At 38.9% G+C, this 18,943-nt stretch overlaps 1 protein-coding gene across 2 annotated transcripts in view; it reads left to right on the top strand.

The window, feature by feature from the left end:
• The window catches only part of LOC126237389 (mast cell tryptase-like), a 130,233-nt gene that overhangs the window by 94,098 nt on the left and 17,192 nt on the right, over positions 1-18,943 (top strand). For both annotated transcript variants that reach the window (XM_049947477.1, XM_049947476.1), the window contains exons 2-4: positions 4,870-5,031; positions 6,980-7,146; positions 17,648-17,870. In XM_049947477.1, the coding sequence (XP_049803434.1) occupies positions 4,938-5,031; positions 6,980-7,146; positions 17,648-17,870 (484 nt within the window). In that variant the 5' untranslated portion in view covers positions 4,870-4,937. The remainder of the gene's footprint in view (positions 1-4,869; positions 5,032-6,979; positions 7,147-17,647; positions 17,871-18,943) is intronic.

Raw genomic sequence — 18,943 nt, 5'->3', positions numbered from 1 at the left:
TGCCACACTTCTTCATGTACCACGAGCGGTTCTCTATCATAAGCTGACGACTTACAGTGAGATTCAATTGGCTTCTGAGTACGGCAGTGTTGCTAATGTCAGAAATGTGAGTGGATGAGCAAATATCATACCATGTGATAAACTGAGCATAATTTGATAAAGTGCTTGTTACATTTGCAGGGTTTTGCCGCGTGGACATATGCCAGTACATTTATCAGTGAGGTCTGAGTGGCTACTGCATGAAACAATCATGTCTGCAAAACTTATTCACGACGAGAAATTGGCATAATTTGTGATAATTTGTAGGCTGTGGATGCTGACAGATGAGTTCCGTGCGATGAGCCTTGGGTCGAATCCCGTTACAACTAATGGAGTGGCTGAGAAATATTATTTAGAATTTACTATGTTGGCATTTTTCGTTGCTTATCACTATACAAAAGTATTTCAGTGTCTCGAAAATGGGTGTGATATGTTCATACAGAAAATTTAGAAAAACCAAAATATCGCCCAGGTATGCATGACAGAAGGGAAACTTGAAGAGGATATCATCAATTGAGCATTGCCGTGTTTGGACTGCATTTTTCAAACCATAAGGCATGAACAAAAGTTCTTAGAGCAGAAATACTGTTGTTATCGCTGTTTTGGATTTGTCCTTAGTAACCAAAGTTTTTTTAAGCATTTTAGAGTCATACGATCAACATTAAAACTATGAAAACTGGACTCTCGATAACTCGACACTTCGGGAAACTCGACAACCCTGACATTTTTTGGCTTTGAAAAAAGAAACAAAACATAAACACGCACGGCATTTTCGTAGAAAGCTAATTTAATTTACAGTAATAATCATGCTTATAGACTATTATAGAGTAGTGAATATATAGCTCTGAAAAGATTGAAATTATATTTAAATAAATCCTGAACTATCATTGAAAGAAAAAAACAAAACATTGCTGTCGCAGAGTCATAGCACTTTGATTAATAAGTGAAATAGCTAATTTAAGCTTACTTTGAATAAGGCTCAGGGTTCACTAAATAAAAACAACACCTCAAAGTTATTGCTTTAATACAGTTAATAAAGTTAATACAGTATGCCTAATATTTTCAGTCGAAAAGTATGCAAATAGCGGGTTTTAATTGGGTCTTACACCCTAACGTGCTTTTAGTTGTATATCCAAAACTAACTTTTCTAGTCCTTTGAACTTACCTCTCATATTCGAGGCACCATCATAACACTATCCTCTTAAGATATCCATTGACAAATAAAGGCGAGCAAAAACGTCTTTTGAAATACTACACAGAGTTTGTCATTCAGTGTTTGGGGTCCAATATGAGCCAGCGAAGTCTTTGTTGATGATTAAGGAATCATTAATAGTACGAATACAAAATGACACTTGTTCGTGAATCGAAGAATCACTTGTTTCATCAACCATAACAGAAAAATATTCAGTGTTCTTGATTGAAGCCAATACCTTTCTCTACACAGACTTTCCTAGTCGATCAATGATCACGTTTTGAATATCGTGGGACGTCCACAGTATGTCTAATATTTTCAGTCGAAAAGTATGCTAAGCAATCTTTAAACCCAGGTATGTCATTCTTTCAGAGTTCCAACAATTGAAAAAAAATTGTGTTTACATCTTCGTGCCCTCTAATTGCTAGTCCTTGTCGGAGCTGGCCGGAGTGGCCGAGCGGTTCTAGGCGCTACAGTCTGGAACCACGCGACCGCTACCGTCGCAGGTTCGAATCCTGCCTCGGACATGGATGTGTGTGACGTCCTTAGGTTAGTTAGGTTTAAGTAGTTCTAAGTTCTAGGGGACTGATGACCTCAGAAGTTAAGTCCCATAGTGCTCAGAGCCATTTGAACCAAGTCCTTGTCGGCATAGAAATTGCACGGTAGTAAAAACTGTCTCAAGAGCTAAACGGCCTTTCTTCATATCGCTAACTGTTCATTCAATTGGGAGGCCACACTTCGGTTAGTGATTGAATTTAGTCTCAGAATACCTTATGTATGCGTAAACGTATTTTCATGAAGACGGAACTGTTCCAAAGCCTTTTTCCAGTTAGAAAACCCTACGGAAGTAAATGCATCTTCTTTTTTTGAAGAAAACTGTAATAGATTTTTAGCATCTGCCTCTTTGCAGTTTTTGCAAGAAACTTTGTCGGTACATGCTTCATATTCCAGCCATGTATATTTGATCAACCAAGACTTCTGAAATGATCTTCCGGTACCGGATTGTCCAGTTTTCAGCTGTGAACGGTTCTCGCCTGAAGACGACGAAGCAATTGACGACACACAATAATTGTTGGAGGTTGACTTGCAGTATCATCAACTTCCAAGCGCGCCTTTTTGGTAATAAATTTATACATTGCAAACTTAATTAACAATACACTAAGAGACTAAAGTAAATGAATAAAATATAATCATATGAAATAGTCCACTAGACACTAAAGTCTAAACACGTCTGCACATACACTGAATAAACTGTCCACATTGAATGACTGCGACAGTAGGGTGGGCTTTATATAGCCGCGGCGTTGTAATGTCTCGAAACGTCGAAGTGACGCGAGGCGGAGGGTTCCAGGCGCTTCTGCTCCAGTCCTTTTGATGTCGCCGCGGCCGCAGCGCTGGCCCGCCGGCGACAGACTTTACTAGAAGGTTCGCGCACCGGGACAATTTCTAAGTGTGCCCGCGGCACCGTAAACTATCATGATTCACACCACTCGTTTTCAGCTAATCTGCTTACTACTATAATAATTGTTTGTTTTAACTAATTACTGAATGTATTTTAAAAGGTAACTACCATCAAACTAGGTAAATAAAAAATTCCAGCATAATTTTGTGATTTTATAAAGCATAATATAACCAATAATTTTCCTAAATTTGGTTTTCTAGACTGTCCTCAGCTGATTATTTGGGGTAATATAGACATGTACATCTCTTACGTTCTTCTAACACAGTAATGTCCACAGTTGTATGGCATTTTTATGCACTGGGTTGTTTACATACTACAGCCGGAGCAATACATTTTTGCTCCATTGATATGAGAGCAATTTTTAAAAATTGTGTTTGCGTACAGTATTGCATACAGCTATCAATCAGTGCCATGAAGTTGCATAACTAATACATAAACAAATAAGTACAAAAGGATGTTGTCAATGAGTAAGTACTCTGTTGCAATGTACACACTATGTGATCAAAAGTATCTGGTCAGCCCCAAAAACATACGTTTTTCATATTAGGTGCATTGTGCTGCCATCTACTGCCAGGAAAGCCATATCAGCGACCTCAGTAGTCATTAAACATCGTGAGACAGCAGAATGGGGCAATCCATGGAACTCATGGACTTCAAATGTGGTCAGGTGATTGGGTGTCACTTCTGTCATACGTCTGTACACAAGATTTCCACACTCCTAAACATCCCTAGGTCCACTGTTTCAGATGTGATAGTGAAATGGAAATGTGAAGGGACATGTACAGCACAAAAGCGTACAGACCAGCCTCATATGTTGACTGACAGAGACTGCTGACAGTTGAAGAGGGCCGTAATGTGTAATAAGCAGACATCTATCCAGACCACCACACAGTAATTCCAAACTGCATGAGTATACAGTGCAAGTACTATGACAATTAGGCGGGAGGTGAGAAAACTTGGATTTCATGGTCGAGTGGCTGCTCATGAGCCACACATCACGCCAGTAAATGCCAAACAGTGCCTCGCTTGGTGTAAGGAGTGTAAACATTGGACGATTTAACAGTGGAAAAACGTTGTATGGAGTGACAAATCATGGTACACTATGTGGTGATCCAATGTGTAGGTATGCCAAATGCCCAGTGAATATCATCTGCCAGTGTGTGCAGTGCCAACAGTAAAATTTGGAGGCGGTGGTGTTATGGTGTGGTCATGTTTTTCATGGAGGGGGCTTGCACCCTTTGTTGTTTTGCATGGCACTATCACAGCATAGGCCTACATTGATGTTTTAAGCACCTTATTCCTTCCCACTGTTGAAGAGCAATTCAGGGATGGCGATTGCATTTTTCAGCATGATCGAGCACCTGTTCATAATGCACGGTCTGTGGCGGAGTGGTTACATGACAGTACCATCCCTGTAATGGACTAGCCTGCACAGAGTCCTAACCTGAATCCTATAGAACACCTTTGGGACGTTTTGGAATGCCGACTTACTGTCAGGCCTCACTGACTGACATTGATACCTCTCCTCTGTGCAGCACTCTGTGAAGAATGGGCTGCCTTTCCCCAAGAAATCTTCCAGCACCTGTTTGAACCTACCCCCTCTGCTCTATCCCGCCACCCAACATTTCCTTTCCCTGTCCTATGTTCCCACCGTCTCCAGACTTTTTCCCCTTTTTTGTTTTTGCTGAAGAAGCAGCCTGTGGTTCCAGAAATCAGGAGTTCTCTTTACTTTATTTCTTATTTGTTACGTCTATTAGGAGATGTAACTCCTGAAGGTAATAACTATTCAACTCATCTGTTTCTTTGTTAATCTGACATATTTCTGAAAGGGATTTTCAAGTGTACACAGAAAACCTTCTGCAGCACAAAAGCAGACTGCAAATAATTGTCATTCAAATGGAGCTTCCATCTAATGTTAGTAGTTGAGAATCCTATAGTCTGACACATATTACTACCCATTTAAGCATAACTTGAATTAAGTCTTTTCCCACTCCTGTGGTATAAATTTATGTTGTGAAGGATCACAATGCCAGTTTTTGGAGCTACCAAGTGTGCTTCACATATTTCTTTATTTTGGTTTGTAATGATAACATTTTACAGAGATATTTAAATAAAAACTTTAAAATGTTTGTGTGTGTCTTCACCATATTACAATCATTTCTTCTATACATTTCAGAAGGAGGGTCTTGGTGCTCTGCCAAATAAGGATCTACAAAAAAAGGACACCACACAACTTTTTTGAAAATGCTGCTTATTGGTAAAACAACTGGAATTTTGTTTGTGGCGCACTTGTTATTGGCTGCGCCACATGAAGATATGAAATACACACAGGCTCCACGTAAGTCGACAGACACTGTAAGAAGTAATTTTCTGTTTCTCATGGTGTATTTGTTGATCAAACAGTTGATGGGTGTGCTGCCAGTCCACAGTTTTCAACAGTCCCAATATTTTGTCAATCAGACATACCAACATCATCAGGTGCACTGACAAACTGAGCTTCTGAGGGTGCATGGCTGACTTATATCCCCTCCCACTGCAAGCCATTCCCTCTGTGATCCGTGCCTGAGGGTAAGTGTTACCAGTCACATTGGCATTTGTGGTGGCTTCGACGTAGTTTCTCTGCCCACACCAGTCACCAGATCATTGTGTTTCCTGAGCGTCTTCTTAATTAGACCCAGTGCTATTTCCGAAGCCTTGCTGAGATTATAGCCACACTACCAATTGATAAGATTGTCCCTGGTGCAAATTTTGTTGGCTTCTCTAATGATGCTGCCCCTGTATTTGGAAGTCTGTGCTAAAATCCTGGGATATGCTACAGGGCCCATCTCAGATGCAGAGTGTCTGCCACAGGAACTTGAGGACCTCAGAACTGTGTTTCAAAAAAATGGATATTAGAATGATAATTTAAACACACTCTTGCTCCACCACCACAGTACAGCCTGTGAAGACAGAAGAAAATATGGAGGAAAAGGTAGCCACCGCATTTATACTATACACCAGCATGCTATTGAAAAAGTTGGATGCGTACTAAAAATGCACCATGTAAGAACCATTATTTGCCCACCAAATAAAAGACAGGCATTATTTGTGTGGTGTCACCGCCAGACACCACACTTGCTAGGTGGTAGCTTAAATCGGCCGCGGTCCATTAGTACATGTCGGACCCGCGTGTCGCCACTGTCAGGATCGCAGACCGAGCGCCACCACAAGGCAGGTCTCGAGAGACGTACTAGCACTCGCCCCAGTTGTACGGACGACATTGCTAGCGACTACACGTACGAAGCTTTTCTCTCATTTGCCGAGAGACAATTAGAATAGCCTTCAGCTAAGTTAATGGCTACGACCTAGCAAGGCGCCATTTGTACCATTGCATGTATCTCAAGATAGTCTCACTTGTATCATCAAGAATGCTGTATACCAAAGGACGATATAAAAGTTAAGTGTTCTAGTAGCTACGTTCTTTTCTTTATCACATTCATTACGAATCCTGTTCCAGACTTAACGCCAGATGGCGTGAGTTGACGCGTGCCCTTTCGGCTTCTTCACTGTGGACTGGCTGCCTTAACAGTCCACTACAATTTGGGAGTGTCAAAGATTACCTTGGTTTGTTGAAGGCTGGGGTATGTCAAACTCAGTGCCAATGTAGTAAGACATTTATTGGACAAACAGTGTGCACCATGAGTGGTCGATGCTGAGAAGACCAGTGGCACGCTTGACTAATGTACCCCAATAAGTCGGCAGTCACAGAGCACTGTTTGTTAGAGAATTACTCTATGGAATATGAACATACCAGGATTTTTGTGCAGACCTCCAATGGGACAGAGCCATTAAAGAAGCCACTGAAATTCACACAGGATAATCTTATCAATCAGGACTGCAGCTATAATCTCAACAAGGCTTGGGAATCAGCATTGGGCCTAATTAAGAAGATGTGAAGTAAACTCAGTGATCTGGCAAGCAGGACAGACAGGGAAACTACATCAGAATTGATGCTGCTGCAAGTCTCTGCACGAGCTCAGCTGCCGATGCATGCCCTCAGGTGCGGACCGTGGAGGGAATGGCTTGTGGTGGGAGGGTATATAAGTACACATCCTCAGGAGCTCTGTTCATCAGTGCATCTGATGGGAGTGACATGTTGATTGCTGAAATATTGTGCCCATTGACACTTGGACCAACAGTACACCTGTGGACTGTTTGATCACTGTAAGAAGTAAATTTTAAATGAGTACTGTTTAAGGCATATAAATAAATTAAAAGTTTGAACTTAATTCCTTTTTTTGCAACAGCCAGATTACGAAGAAGTGGTGGCTATCCTAAATTTCCCTTTACAAGCCCTGTGCCAGTCATCAGTTGTGGAACAAGAGAGGTTGAGCACCATCCACACAGGAATGGAGCCCCTTATCCTAAGATTGTTGGTGGCACCGAGACCTCTTATGGAGCATACCCCTGGCAGGTGAGTTAATCAACAAAGTACTAAAAATGGTGAAATTATGAGAGCAGTGAACTAATATTTCCGATAGGAAACTTATGTATGGGGTGGGCAAAAAGTCATAACCAATTGTAGCCTGGTTGTGATAATCATAGATACAAAAACCAGAGTGTACTGCTATTAAATCAGACATCTCTGACATCATTCTTTACTAATTCTGACTTGTTGTGAAGATGTTTTTTAATGAAGAGAGAGGCTTTTATATAAAAATGTCATACAAAGGTGATTATAATGTACTAATAAATGAGAGGACTAATAATTTCAACACCATTCCATCTACAAAAAATGCTATCTACAATTTAAGGAAATGTTTATAGAAACATGGATCTGCAGCAGGTTGCCAGAGATCAGGGACTGGTTGCCGCAGATCGTGTAGGCCATGATTAAGTGAAGAAACTAAGCTTAAAGTTTTACAAGAGGTTATCTAGCACATTAAAGTGCCTCCTTGCAGATTATCTCTCAGACAGGATGTTTCTAGAACTTCTGTGCAAAGAATTTTACATAAGGCCAAATTCGAACATTACATTCCTCATCTCACACGTGGGCTATTGGAAGACAATCATGATCATAGGCTTCAGTTTTGCAAGACAGTATCAAATTGATTAAGAGATGTGATAATGAGTTGTATCAACAAAGATGGAAAACAATTAAAGAAGGAATGTTATAAATAGCCCTATAACTTCAATAAAGTGTTTAGTTATTTCAAAATTCCTATCATTTTATTTCGTATTCAGTTAGGTCATGATGGGTAGTGACTTCTGACCCACTTTCATCTACATCCACACCTATATCTATGCTCCAAAGTCCTCTGTGAGATGCATGACTGAGGGTACGTCTCATTGTACCAGTTTTAGGGTTTCTTCCATTCCACTCACTTATGGAGCGTGGAAAGAATGACTATTTAAATGCCTCTGTGAATGCTGTAATTAGTCTAATCTCATCCTCACAATCCATATAACAGTGATATGTAGAGGGTCGTAGTATATTCCTAGAATCATCACTTAAAGCTGGTTCTTGAAACTTTGTAAGTAGGTTTTCTCTGTATAGTTTACGTCTGTCTTCAAGAGTCTGTCAGTTCAGTTTCATTAGTATCTCTGTGACCATTCATGCTGCCCTTCTCTGCATGTGCTCAGTATCCCCTGGCAGTCCTCTCTGGCATGGGTCCCACACACTGAGCAATATTCTAAGAGGGGTCACATGAGTGATTGCCCTTCCTCAGTATTCTTCCAATAAATGAAAGTGTACCACCTGCATTATCCATGAATGAGCCTATGTGATTATTACATGTCATATCCCAACAAAGCGGTACAGCCAGGTATTCGTATGAGTTGCTGATTCCAGCTGTGACTCATTGATATTGTAGTCTTAGGATACTACGTTTTCTCATTTTGTGATGTGTACCATTTTACATTTCTGAATATTTAAAGCAATTTTCCAGTATTTGCACTACTTTTAAATCTTATCAAGAACTGACTGAATATTTATGCAGCTTCTTTCGGACCACACTTCATTATAGATAACTGTATCATCCACAAAAAGTCTGTGGTTACTGTTAAAATTGTCTGCAAGGTCATCAATATACAATAAGAAGGATACCAATACACTTTCTTGGAACACACCAAAAGTTGCTTCTACATTTGATGATAACTCTTCAACCAAGATAACATGCTGCATCCTCCATACCAAAAAATCATCAATCCTACCCCATATGATTGTTCTTTGGATAATAAGCATAGATGTGATACTGACCCCAATGCTTTTTGGAGAGGAAGAAATACTGCCTGTAGCTAACTGCCTTGGTCCAAAGCTTTCAGTATGTCATGTGAGAAAACTGTGAGCTGGGTTTCACATGATTGATGTTTTCAGAATCCATGCTGATTGGCAAGGAGGAGATCATTCTGTTCAAGATACCTCATTATGATCGAGCTCAGGATATGTTCTAAGATTCTACAACAAACTAATGTCAATGACCCTGCAGTTTGGAAAGATTATCCAGAATAAAGATTACATATTGTGACTTACCACACTTTCTAGTCAAAATGTGGAAATAACATTGCAGAACAATGATGCATTCTGGAGCATAAATGACAGTATGTATCCAAACACAAACATGACAAAATGAGTATAGCTTCCTATGTTTTCTTTGCCGAAACCATGACAACAGTCCATGAATTTGACAGAGGCATGATTTTGGTGTACTGAGATTGCAGTTTGTCATTCTTTGACATTGCTGCTCATGTTGGTCAGCATTCCACAATTATCATGCGAATATGGAGTCATTTGCTTCAGGACAGCCATTCCCAGTGCCCTTCAAGGTCTCAATGGGTAGCCAAAGATGACCGGCATATTGTTCATTAGGCTGTGTAGAATCATACACTAGTGTCACATATTATGACTCAAGGAAAAGGCTTGACTGTGGCAAGAAAAATACACAAACACACAATGTAATGTCATGTGGAGCAATGCTTACTGTTAGCACAGCAACTGTTATTGCTGCTTCCATTGTTGTGGCAGTAGAGGGAGATGTTCCAGAAGTGGTCCATCTAAAACTGGGCACAAGGCTGGCACTGTGTCATCTTTTCAGACAAGTCCTGTTTCTGCATCCAGCACCACAGTGGATGTACCTGTGTGGAGGCTCTGCAATATTCGCAGAAGAGCTTCTGTGAAATTTGGAAGGTAGGAGACAAGGTACTGGCAGAAATGAAGCTGTGGGGATGGGTCATGAGTCATGTTTGGGTAGCTCAGATGGTAGAGCACTTGTCTGCTAAAGGCAAAGGTCTCGAGTTCGAGTCTTCGTCTGGCACACAGTTTTAATCTGCCAGGAAGTTTCATATCAGTGCACATTCCACTGCAGAGTGAAAATTTCATTCTAGCATCCATATACATTTCTAATGTGTTAACAAAGGTTGCTGCACACCATCTTCAATGTCTCTGTGATGTTATCTTTCAACAAGATAATGCAGGACCATATGTTGCCTGTGCTGTCCAGAACTACCTCAATAAGGAGATGTTTGTCTGTTTACCCTGGCTAGCATGTTCTCCAAACTCTCACCCAATAAAACGTGTGACCATGGGCTCTCAAGAGACTGGCATGCCACCACACGCTAGCCACTGTGATCGATGAACTCTGATGTAGAGTTGAAACAGCATGGTATGACATCATTGTTTGTCACCCATGCTTAGCTCAATTTGATATCCAATAGGGCTGGAGTTACTGTTTCTGCCTGGTTGGCAGTTCTCTGTAGCCTACTAAGTTTCACACCCTGTATACTCCCAAATCACTTACAAATTTAAAAATGTATTCTTCTTACTATACTGTAAATGCACAATAAGCACAATTATGTTATTTGATATACATTCTGGTGCTTCAGTTTTAATGGCCAGGAATGTACATACCTTAATTGTTCCACAATGTTAAAAATCTCCTTCTTGACAGAATCTACAGAATACAATGAGTGAATGCATAAGAAATTATTTGGCCTAAGAGACATTACCTCTATGATGACCAATTTAAATACCTATAAACAACCTGCTTCCAGTTCACTACTAGCTCTTCAACACAGAGCTATTAACCAGATAAGAGTGCAGTTCCCATAGACCATATTATAAAGTGAGAGACTAATTGTGTTTTCACTTTAGCCTTCCATGACTCCCTCTGTGTCTCGGATGCAACTCCCAGGCCCTGTCTGATCTCAGTTATGCCAGCACCAATTACACACTGGCCAATATTCAACTGTGGTGTAGATTTATACATAGCAGATTCTTCCTACCTTCTCTGCTTAATGGCAGATTGTCATGTTTCTCTTGGCATTCATTGCATTAGCATGTGTGTTGTAAGGCCTTTCTATGTGTGTTATTAATGTTTTTTTCATGAAACAATCACTAAATAGAGGCAATCAAGGCAGAATTGACAGAAACACAAATGGAAAAAATATCTTGAGCCCTCATATTTTTCAGAATGCTTTCATTGTGACAGAGAAAATACACATAGGTGAAGATGTTAAGTTGCTCCAGACAAAGATGAAATGTAAAACACAATACACTGATAATGATGGAGAAAAAAGGAGTCAGCAAGAAAGAGAGGAATTTAACAAGAATATAAAATAACAAAATCCCTAACATAAACACAATCCAGTCACATTAATGTGGCCACTGCCTATGTTCAATGTGAACATGCAATAATCACTTACAGAAAGCAGGTGGAAGCACTATAGTGGAGGGTATATAAGGTGTGTCTAGAGGGGAGAGAGGTATGCAGAAAACAGTGCAGTTGTTGTAATGCAGAAACAGAGTGATCTAGACATCCAAAAGGGCATGATATTGGCCTTCCATAAATGGCATGGGTGTATGATGGCTGTGGAGATATATACAGGTGAATAGATGTGTGACTGCTGAGCAACTGACCATCCAGACGAATCAAGGGGATACCAACCAGAGTCTGTTCAGTGAATGTTGCTGTGTATGGGCCTCCACAGCAGGAGCCAGATTCGTGCATCTATGCTGACTGCTGTTCATCAGCGACAAAGGCTGGAATTTGCATGCTGATACAACAACTGGACATCCAGTGAATGGTGACAGGTGGTCTTTTCAAATAAATCACCTTTTGTGCTCCATCGGACCCAATGGCCGTTGATGTGTTCAGCCCTACAGCAATTGTAGTAAGGGTCTAGGCCTAAGGAGGGAGTGATATGATCTGGAGAGTGTTTTTGTGGCATTCCCCAGGTGATCTTGTCATTCTGGAAGGGACAATGGATCAACACAAGTACGCATCTATCCTTGGGGACCATGGCCACCCCCACATGCAGTTTATTTCTGCCCAGCACAATGGCATCTATCAGCAGGACAATCCAGTGTCACACAGCTTACAGTGTATGTGCATGGTTCGAAGAGCACCAGGATGAGTTTACCATACACTCGTGGACATCAGGCTCCCCCGATTTAAACCCAAATGAGGATCTGTGGGTGACCTTGATTCTGCTGTTTGCACCATAGATCTGCAACTGAGAAACCTAGAACAGCTGGCTATGTCACTGGAGTCAGCATGGCTCCACATCACTGTCAGTACCTTCCAGAACCTCACTGACTCTCTTCCTGCATGTCTGTGCTGCAAAAGATGGTCATTTCAGCTTTTGACATGCACTCACATAAATGAGACTGTACCATATATACATATACACACAAACTCATTCATAAGAGCATTGACCAGATTAACAGTATTATCATTGTAACTCTTCAGGCTTTCCCGGCGATCCAATGACATCTTGGGTTGTTGGGTGTTCTGCCGGATATCAGCGTCGTACTTGCACATGATGAAGGTTACGAGCTACGTGACCGAAATATCGTGCAAGTACGACGCTGATATCTGGCAGAACACCCGACAACCCAAGATGTCAGTATTATCATTGCTGATATTGGAGTCACTTCATTATTGTTGTTGCTTTGAGGCTATCAATGTGGGAAGTGACACTCTTGACATTTATCTGCTCTTAATTTTCACCAATTGTTCCTCCTAAGCTTCTTCTCAGCACCTCTCCACAGCTTTCCATTCCTTCTTATGCTTACTTTTATCCTCTGCTTTTTTGTAGTCACAGTTCTCTATTTTTGAAAAGTTATTAAGTGTTCTGCACTTTCTATTGCTTTTGTTTGATTGTGTCTTTTCTTTGTCTCCTCCTCTTTGTTTGTGCATTTATCTTCTATTTCTGTTAGCCATTTATGGATTATTATTTTCCTATGTGTTAACTGACAGCAGCTTACTGCTGGTAGACTCTCTACTTGCATCCCAGGGGGACATTTCACTTCATATTATTTGCTCCAGAACACAAAAAAGAAGTCCTTATCCTGGAAAAAATTCTTGGTTCTTGTTGTCTGGTTGAACAAATTTTATTTTACTGTAAGTGCCACGTTCTTATAAACCCCCCTCCCCCCCCTCCTGCCCCTTGACTTATTTTAGGGTTGGTTATACAATTTACCAAGATAATTCCAAGAATGGCACACAGTATAAGAGTACACCATGTTGTTAGTTGAGTGTTGGGAACACGACACACAATATTGTTCATATTGTGTCAGTAAATTAGTACTGTACTGTAATAATGTGAGAGATGTCCAGTACTAAACAAAACAAACTGCAGAGGAAACTCAGTACTACTGGATGAAACTTCCTGTAAGCCAAGTTGAGAACTGCTGTTAAAGAAACATAAATAAAGTCAGCCTCTCTCATTCATCTCAAAATGTGGGATTCCTATAAAATATGTTCATCAGAAAAACAGTGTCCGGTGATGAGACTTTTGTTGTTATATATAGGTGTTAAACGAGCTGCAAGTTACTCAGTAGTGTTGATACAATATGCTCAGAAGTGCTTAATACGCAGAAATGTATATAAGCAGATTGAACATTTGAAACAAACAGAACAAATGTCATTAATATTCATCCAGCTATACAACTAGATGAAGTACCAAGCAATAAACTACAAGATTGCATAATGACTTTATTTGTGATGACAAACTTTAAAAATTATTGCACAATTCTAAAATGCTGGAACTAGAAATGTGGATTTAATTGATCATGGAAAGCTTAATTGTCACAAAATGTATGAATTGGATTCCAGGAGAGTTGATTTATCTCCATAAAGACAGCAGCATATGCTTCTATTCTAAACTCACCCAATAGTTTTTTATGGAAATCAATAACTTTTTATACCATGTTGTTTGTGATTAGTGATTAGATGTGAATTCACTACTCTGAAACTGAACCCAAATGGCAAAGTCTTGAATGCAAACATTTGGACACCCTACCTAAGAAAAAACTCTAATCTCAGGCTAATAAAGCCATGTTAATGATTACCAGTGTCTCTCATGGATCAAATTTTTATAACTGCTTAGAAGAACAAGCTATGAAGATGTTTCAACATAAAATGCAAACTGAAATAAGAAGAAAATACTAGGTGCTCAAAAGGCATTTGTCCAGTACAAAAAGTATTCTGCATTCATTCTGACTAGAAAATATGAGATGTGACTGAAAATATTGAATGGGAGTATGTAGCCATATTTACTGTACCTAGTCAATCTTGTGCCATCCACTTTTTGTCTGTTCAAAGCATTTTTAAGCTTCATAAAATTTAAATACAAAAGTACAGCTAAATGAGGTGTGCAAAATGGATCAAATGCTAGGCATGGGAATAATTCATAATACAATTTAGAAAATTAAAAGAGATATGAAATAGAGCTCACTGGACACTTCACTGAAAAGTTATGTAAGCTTAATTTTCACTGGATACTTTTTTTTCCCACAAGCATTTGTCGTCTTAATTATTGAACTTGTCTTGTATACAATAGTGAAATCAACACGTGAGCTGGGCTTATTTGGGAAAGCATAGCTACAGAACTTGAAGTCAGCAAAAAATCACGCGATGTTGTTTTTGCTGCTGTTAGTGTCACAGTGAGCTGAAATTGAATGTATGCTGCATATTGCAAAGGAGATGATAAAATTAAACTGACAAAAAAATAATAAATATATGTGAAAGAAAAAGTCCCAGTGACAAACTAATGCAGTAGAGGGTTTTGCTTACTGGTACTGAAGGAGTGTATAAATTTTAATGTAGATACTGGAGGTGGTGGGGAGGGGGAGAGAGAGAAAGAGAGAGAGAGAGAGAGAGAGATAGAGAGAGAAAGTGAGAGAGAGAGAGTGTGTGTGTGTGTGTGTGTGTGTGTGTGTGTGTGTGAGAGAGAGAGAGAGAGAGAGAGAGAGAGAGAGAGACAGAGAGAGAAGCTAGGAATGTTAAGCATTATGCACTATACTGTAGACCAGTGTGATGGACCAGTTTGAAAATCTCTGCCAGGAGTCTTTAAGAATCTGGAATTATGAGTATTTGTTTATCTCTTCTCTGAATCAGCAAAATAAATTAAAATTTTTCTTGACGGCTTGTCAGTGGCTGTATATCTCAAAAGAGATACAATTTTGACAGATGCTCCATTTCCCTGTCAATCTAGATCCTCCCTGAAGTTTACTGATGAATAGTTTTGCGTAAAGATCTAGATCTCAAATAATATTAGTGAAGCAGTCCCACATGATATAAGGTATTTATTTAATAATATTTACTTGGTGAATGCATTCACAGAATTGAATACCCTCCATCTTCCCATGATCCACATTCCCAAAGTCAAATAAACTACCATCGTTACAGTATCTTCTTTAACATGAAAATTTTTGCCTTGATCCTTTTTGTGGATGTCAAGTGTCCTCCATTACGCTAAATGCTTAGTGTTTATGGCATTCCATGTCAGCATATTGCACAATGTGAAGTACAAGAAATCAAAAATATTATTTATTTATTGTCCTCTGCATCAATACTGTACATGACATGCACATGGCGATGCACAAACATACATTTGATGTTGGACATTATGATAATTTGCTGGCATTAAGTAATGCACCGAAAGTTTGCACAAACATGAGTTTACATACATATTTTCTGAGAAGTTATGAACACACAAATTTATGAACACGCAAATTACTCAGTTACACATTTGTATTTTAGTGCTGTATTCCTCTTACACATATATACAACAGTACCTGGTTGGATATTCTTTCTGCAATTAATTTGCTTAGTAGCAGATGATATAGATGCAAGATTTTTGCACATACTTCCATTAATGTTTTACTCTTTACAAAATTCTTTGCTGCAATTTGTTTCATGTTTCCACCTATGTGGATCAGAAATTCACTTGCACTGTAGAAACAATGATCAAGTAGGAATGATTTTAATTTTTTATTAAATGCAGTCAGGGACTTACTGTTTTTTATTTATGATGGCAGGCTGTTGTATATTTTAATGCCTTTGTTGAAGGGAGAGTTTTTAAAGGCAGAGGTGCGCATTTCTTTAACATGGAGTTTTATTTTCTGCCTTGTATCATAGTCATGGACATTTACATTTTTATTAAATTTTGTAATATTACTTTTTACAAATTTGCATAGTTCTAGTATATACAGGATGCCAAGGGGTAGGATGAGCAACTTTTGGAAGAGAGGTCTGCAGCTATCAGTCGGCTTTGCCTTATTCATTATTCTTATAGCTCTCTTTTGGCTGAGGAGAATGTTTGGGCTATGTGTAGAGTCTCCCCAGAATATAATGCCATAGTGCATTACACTGTGGAATTGTGCATAGTACGCTGAATGAACAGTTTCTGGGCTTGTGCAGTATGCGAGGATTCATAGGGCATAGCGCACTTTGTTTAGCTAACTATTAGTTTTATTAATACGTGTTTGCCATTTTAGATTATCCTGGATCCATAGGCCTAGAGATCTTGTTTCTGTATTTGGGGATATTTGGGAACTGTGTAATTTCATATCAGGCATAATTTTATTTGTTCTTAGGTGGAAGTTTAGGTAAGTGGTTTTCATTGTGTTAACTATGAGCTTGTTTTTCTCAAACCAATCACCAGTTAACTGAATATCATAATTTTATATGTTTTTCAAGGTGACTGGTTAATTGAAATCTGGTCTGAGTGAGGGCTCTGAGGAATTTAAATCTTTATCAGTGGGTATAAACATAGTGGACATTGGTTCCACATCGGCACTTGCTATGAAATAAATTTCACACATGGTTTATTACACAAACCACAGTGCCTACAATAATTTCATTGGTAATAATATTAAATATGTCATAAATACACACAGTTAGTCAAACTTGAAGACAAATATAATGTACTGTTATTTTATTGCCAAACATAAGTAACATTCTCCTTCTATCCCTTGCCCCTCAACTTAGCAGCCCAAAATTACTTTTTCTACACTTGAATTCTTATTGCATTCTCTTATTATTAGTTGCAGCACTTAAGCTGTGTCATCCAAAGCTCTAGACCTTATCTTTTTTCAGCTTATCTTCAGAAACAGATTGCAGGATTGAGATCAGAAATGGCAAACTGCAGTGCCCAATACACTCTGCACATGAATGTTAGCAACAACTATGGAATTCATTGAGGCTGTGATTATTTTTGTTTGGCCTTTTCTTTTTATGCAAGAAAACATTTATGTCCTTGGACATTGCAAATAGTAATTTCATGATTTTTCAGAAAAATCAATTACAGATAATAATTTTTATACATAACTCTGCATTCAATTTATGCTCTACAGCAGTGACGTTTTCCTACCATATGTATAATTTATTCAAAACACACTTAGTACAGAAGTCACAATTTGTATGTAATGCTGGCAGAAACTTTAATAAACTTCTATACTGTAATGAAATTAGAGAAAAGACCTGGGGTCACCAATTATTCAATAAAGTAATAACACTGTAATTTTAACTATCTGTAGGTATAAGTAATTTAATTCAGCTCTTGGTGAAGGAATTCTGCTTACTACTATGTATTTCTGATGTTAAACTAATTTATTGACTGCTTAGTCTGCAAAAGCATATTGAGATTGTCAGTTGCTTTGCTGATCTCCGGTAATGATTTTGCATTGGCAGGTTGAAATAGAAATACTAAAATATGGTGCAAAATCATATGAACACCACTGTGGTGGAGCTATAATATCAGAAAGGCTCATTGTGACTGCTGCCCACTGTCTTCAGAGTTATGATCCAGAACGTTTGCGTGTCACAGTGGGAAAACATCGCCGCAGCCAGCACAATAAATATGAGCAAGTCTTCAGAGTTGACAAGATCCTTCTCCATCCAAAATTTAGAAGAGGTAAATTCAATAATAATAATAATTTGTAGCAAAAGTATGCATTTTTTTTCTACGGAAGCAAGAAACCGCTACCTTGCTTGTAGATCTAAATGTAACTTTATTAATTTCATGCAGCTACGTGTTATATAATGGGACAGTACAAATATATGGTCACATTGCCAGGAGGCAAGCAGCAACAGAAGGAACAATCATAGAGGGAAAAGACATGGAGAATGCCCACCATTGTGGTGGACAGACCAGATTATCAGCCTGACTGGGATTGGCTTAGAGCAAGCAAGTCATCATGCCCAAGACAGTGTTGTAGAAACAGGTTGTCAAGGGGCTTACCACATGATGCCACTACATCCTTGCATATGGTTAGACCAAAGAGGGAGGCAAATACTTAAACATATGAATGTTGAAAATGTGATTATAATGACACAAAAAGATACATGATGGACATAATTTATATTTTCTTCCAAGATGCAGTTTAGTAAAGTGTAAGTTTTTCTTTTTATTCCTTGCACATGGTTAACTTCATGTTAATCGTAGTACCACTATTTTAGAGAGTGAAAAGGCTTTGGCTTTCTCTGTCACTATCATATAAATCTCTTTGTATTGTTATATTAAGCAATCTGGAATAGAAGCAAAGCATGGTTGCCTGTGTTTATGAAGAAAAGTGGAGAAGAGGGGATTCTGGATTTAATTGTTGGTTTGTTCATCCAGAAATACATTCCTTCAAAACAACTATCATCATCAATACAGTCACTTTTAATTGTCAGAACTGGATTGACTCTGATTCCAAGCAATCTTACCACACAGACATTAAAACAAGATAAAAAGCAAATGTTTTAGAACATTTTCAGGCAGCTGTAATAATGGTAATATGTGTCTAGTAATCGGAGAGAAGCAAATCTGTAGCTCATGATCTACTGATTAGCACAATTACCTCTAGATTGAAGGGTCCCTGATTTGATTCCCAGCTTGGTCAGAGATGTTCTTCACTCATGGACTGGGTGTTTGTGTTGCTGTAACCATTTGATCCCATCATCATCATCATTGACAGGCAAATCACCAAAGTGGCAGTAAACTGA

The sequence above is a fragment of the Schistocerca nitens genome, chromosome 2 (assembly GCF_023898315.1).
Source record: "Schistocerca nitens isolate TAMUIC-IGC-003100 chromosome 2, iqSchNite1.1, whole genome shotgun sequence".
Taxonomy (NCBI): domain Eukaryota; kingdom Metazoa; phylum Arthropoda; class Insecta; order Orthoptera; family Acrididae; genus Schistocerca; species Schistocerca nitens.
This window is presented reverse-complemented; position numbering and strand designations above follow the sequence as displayed.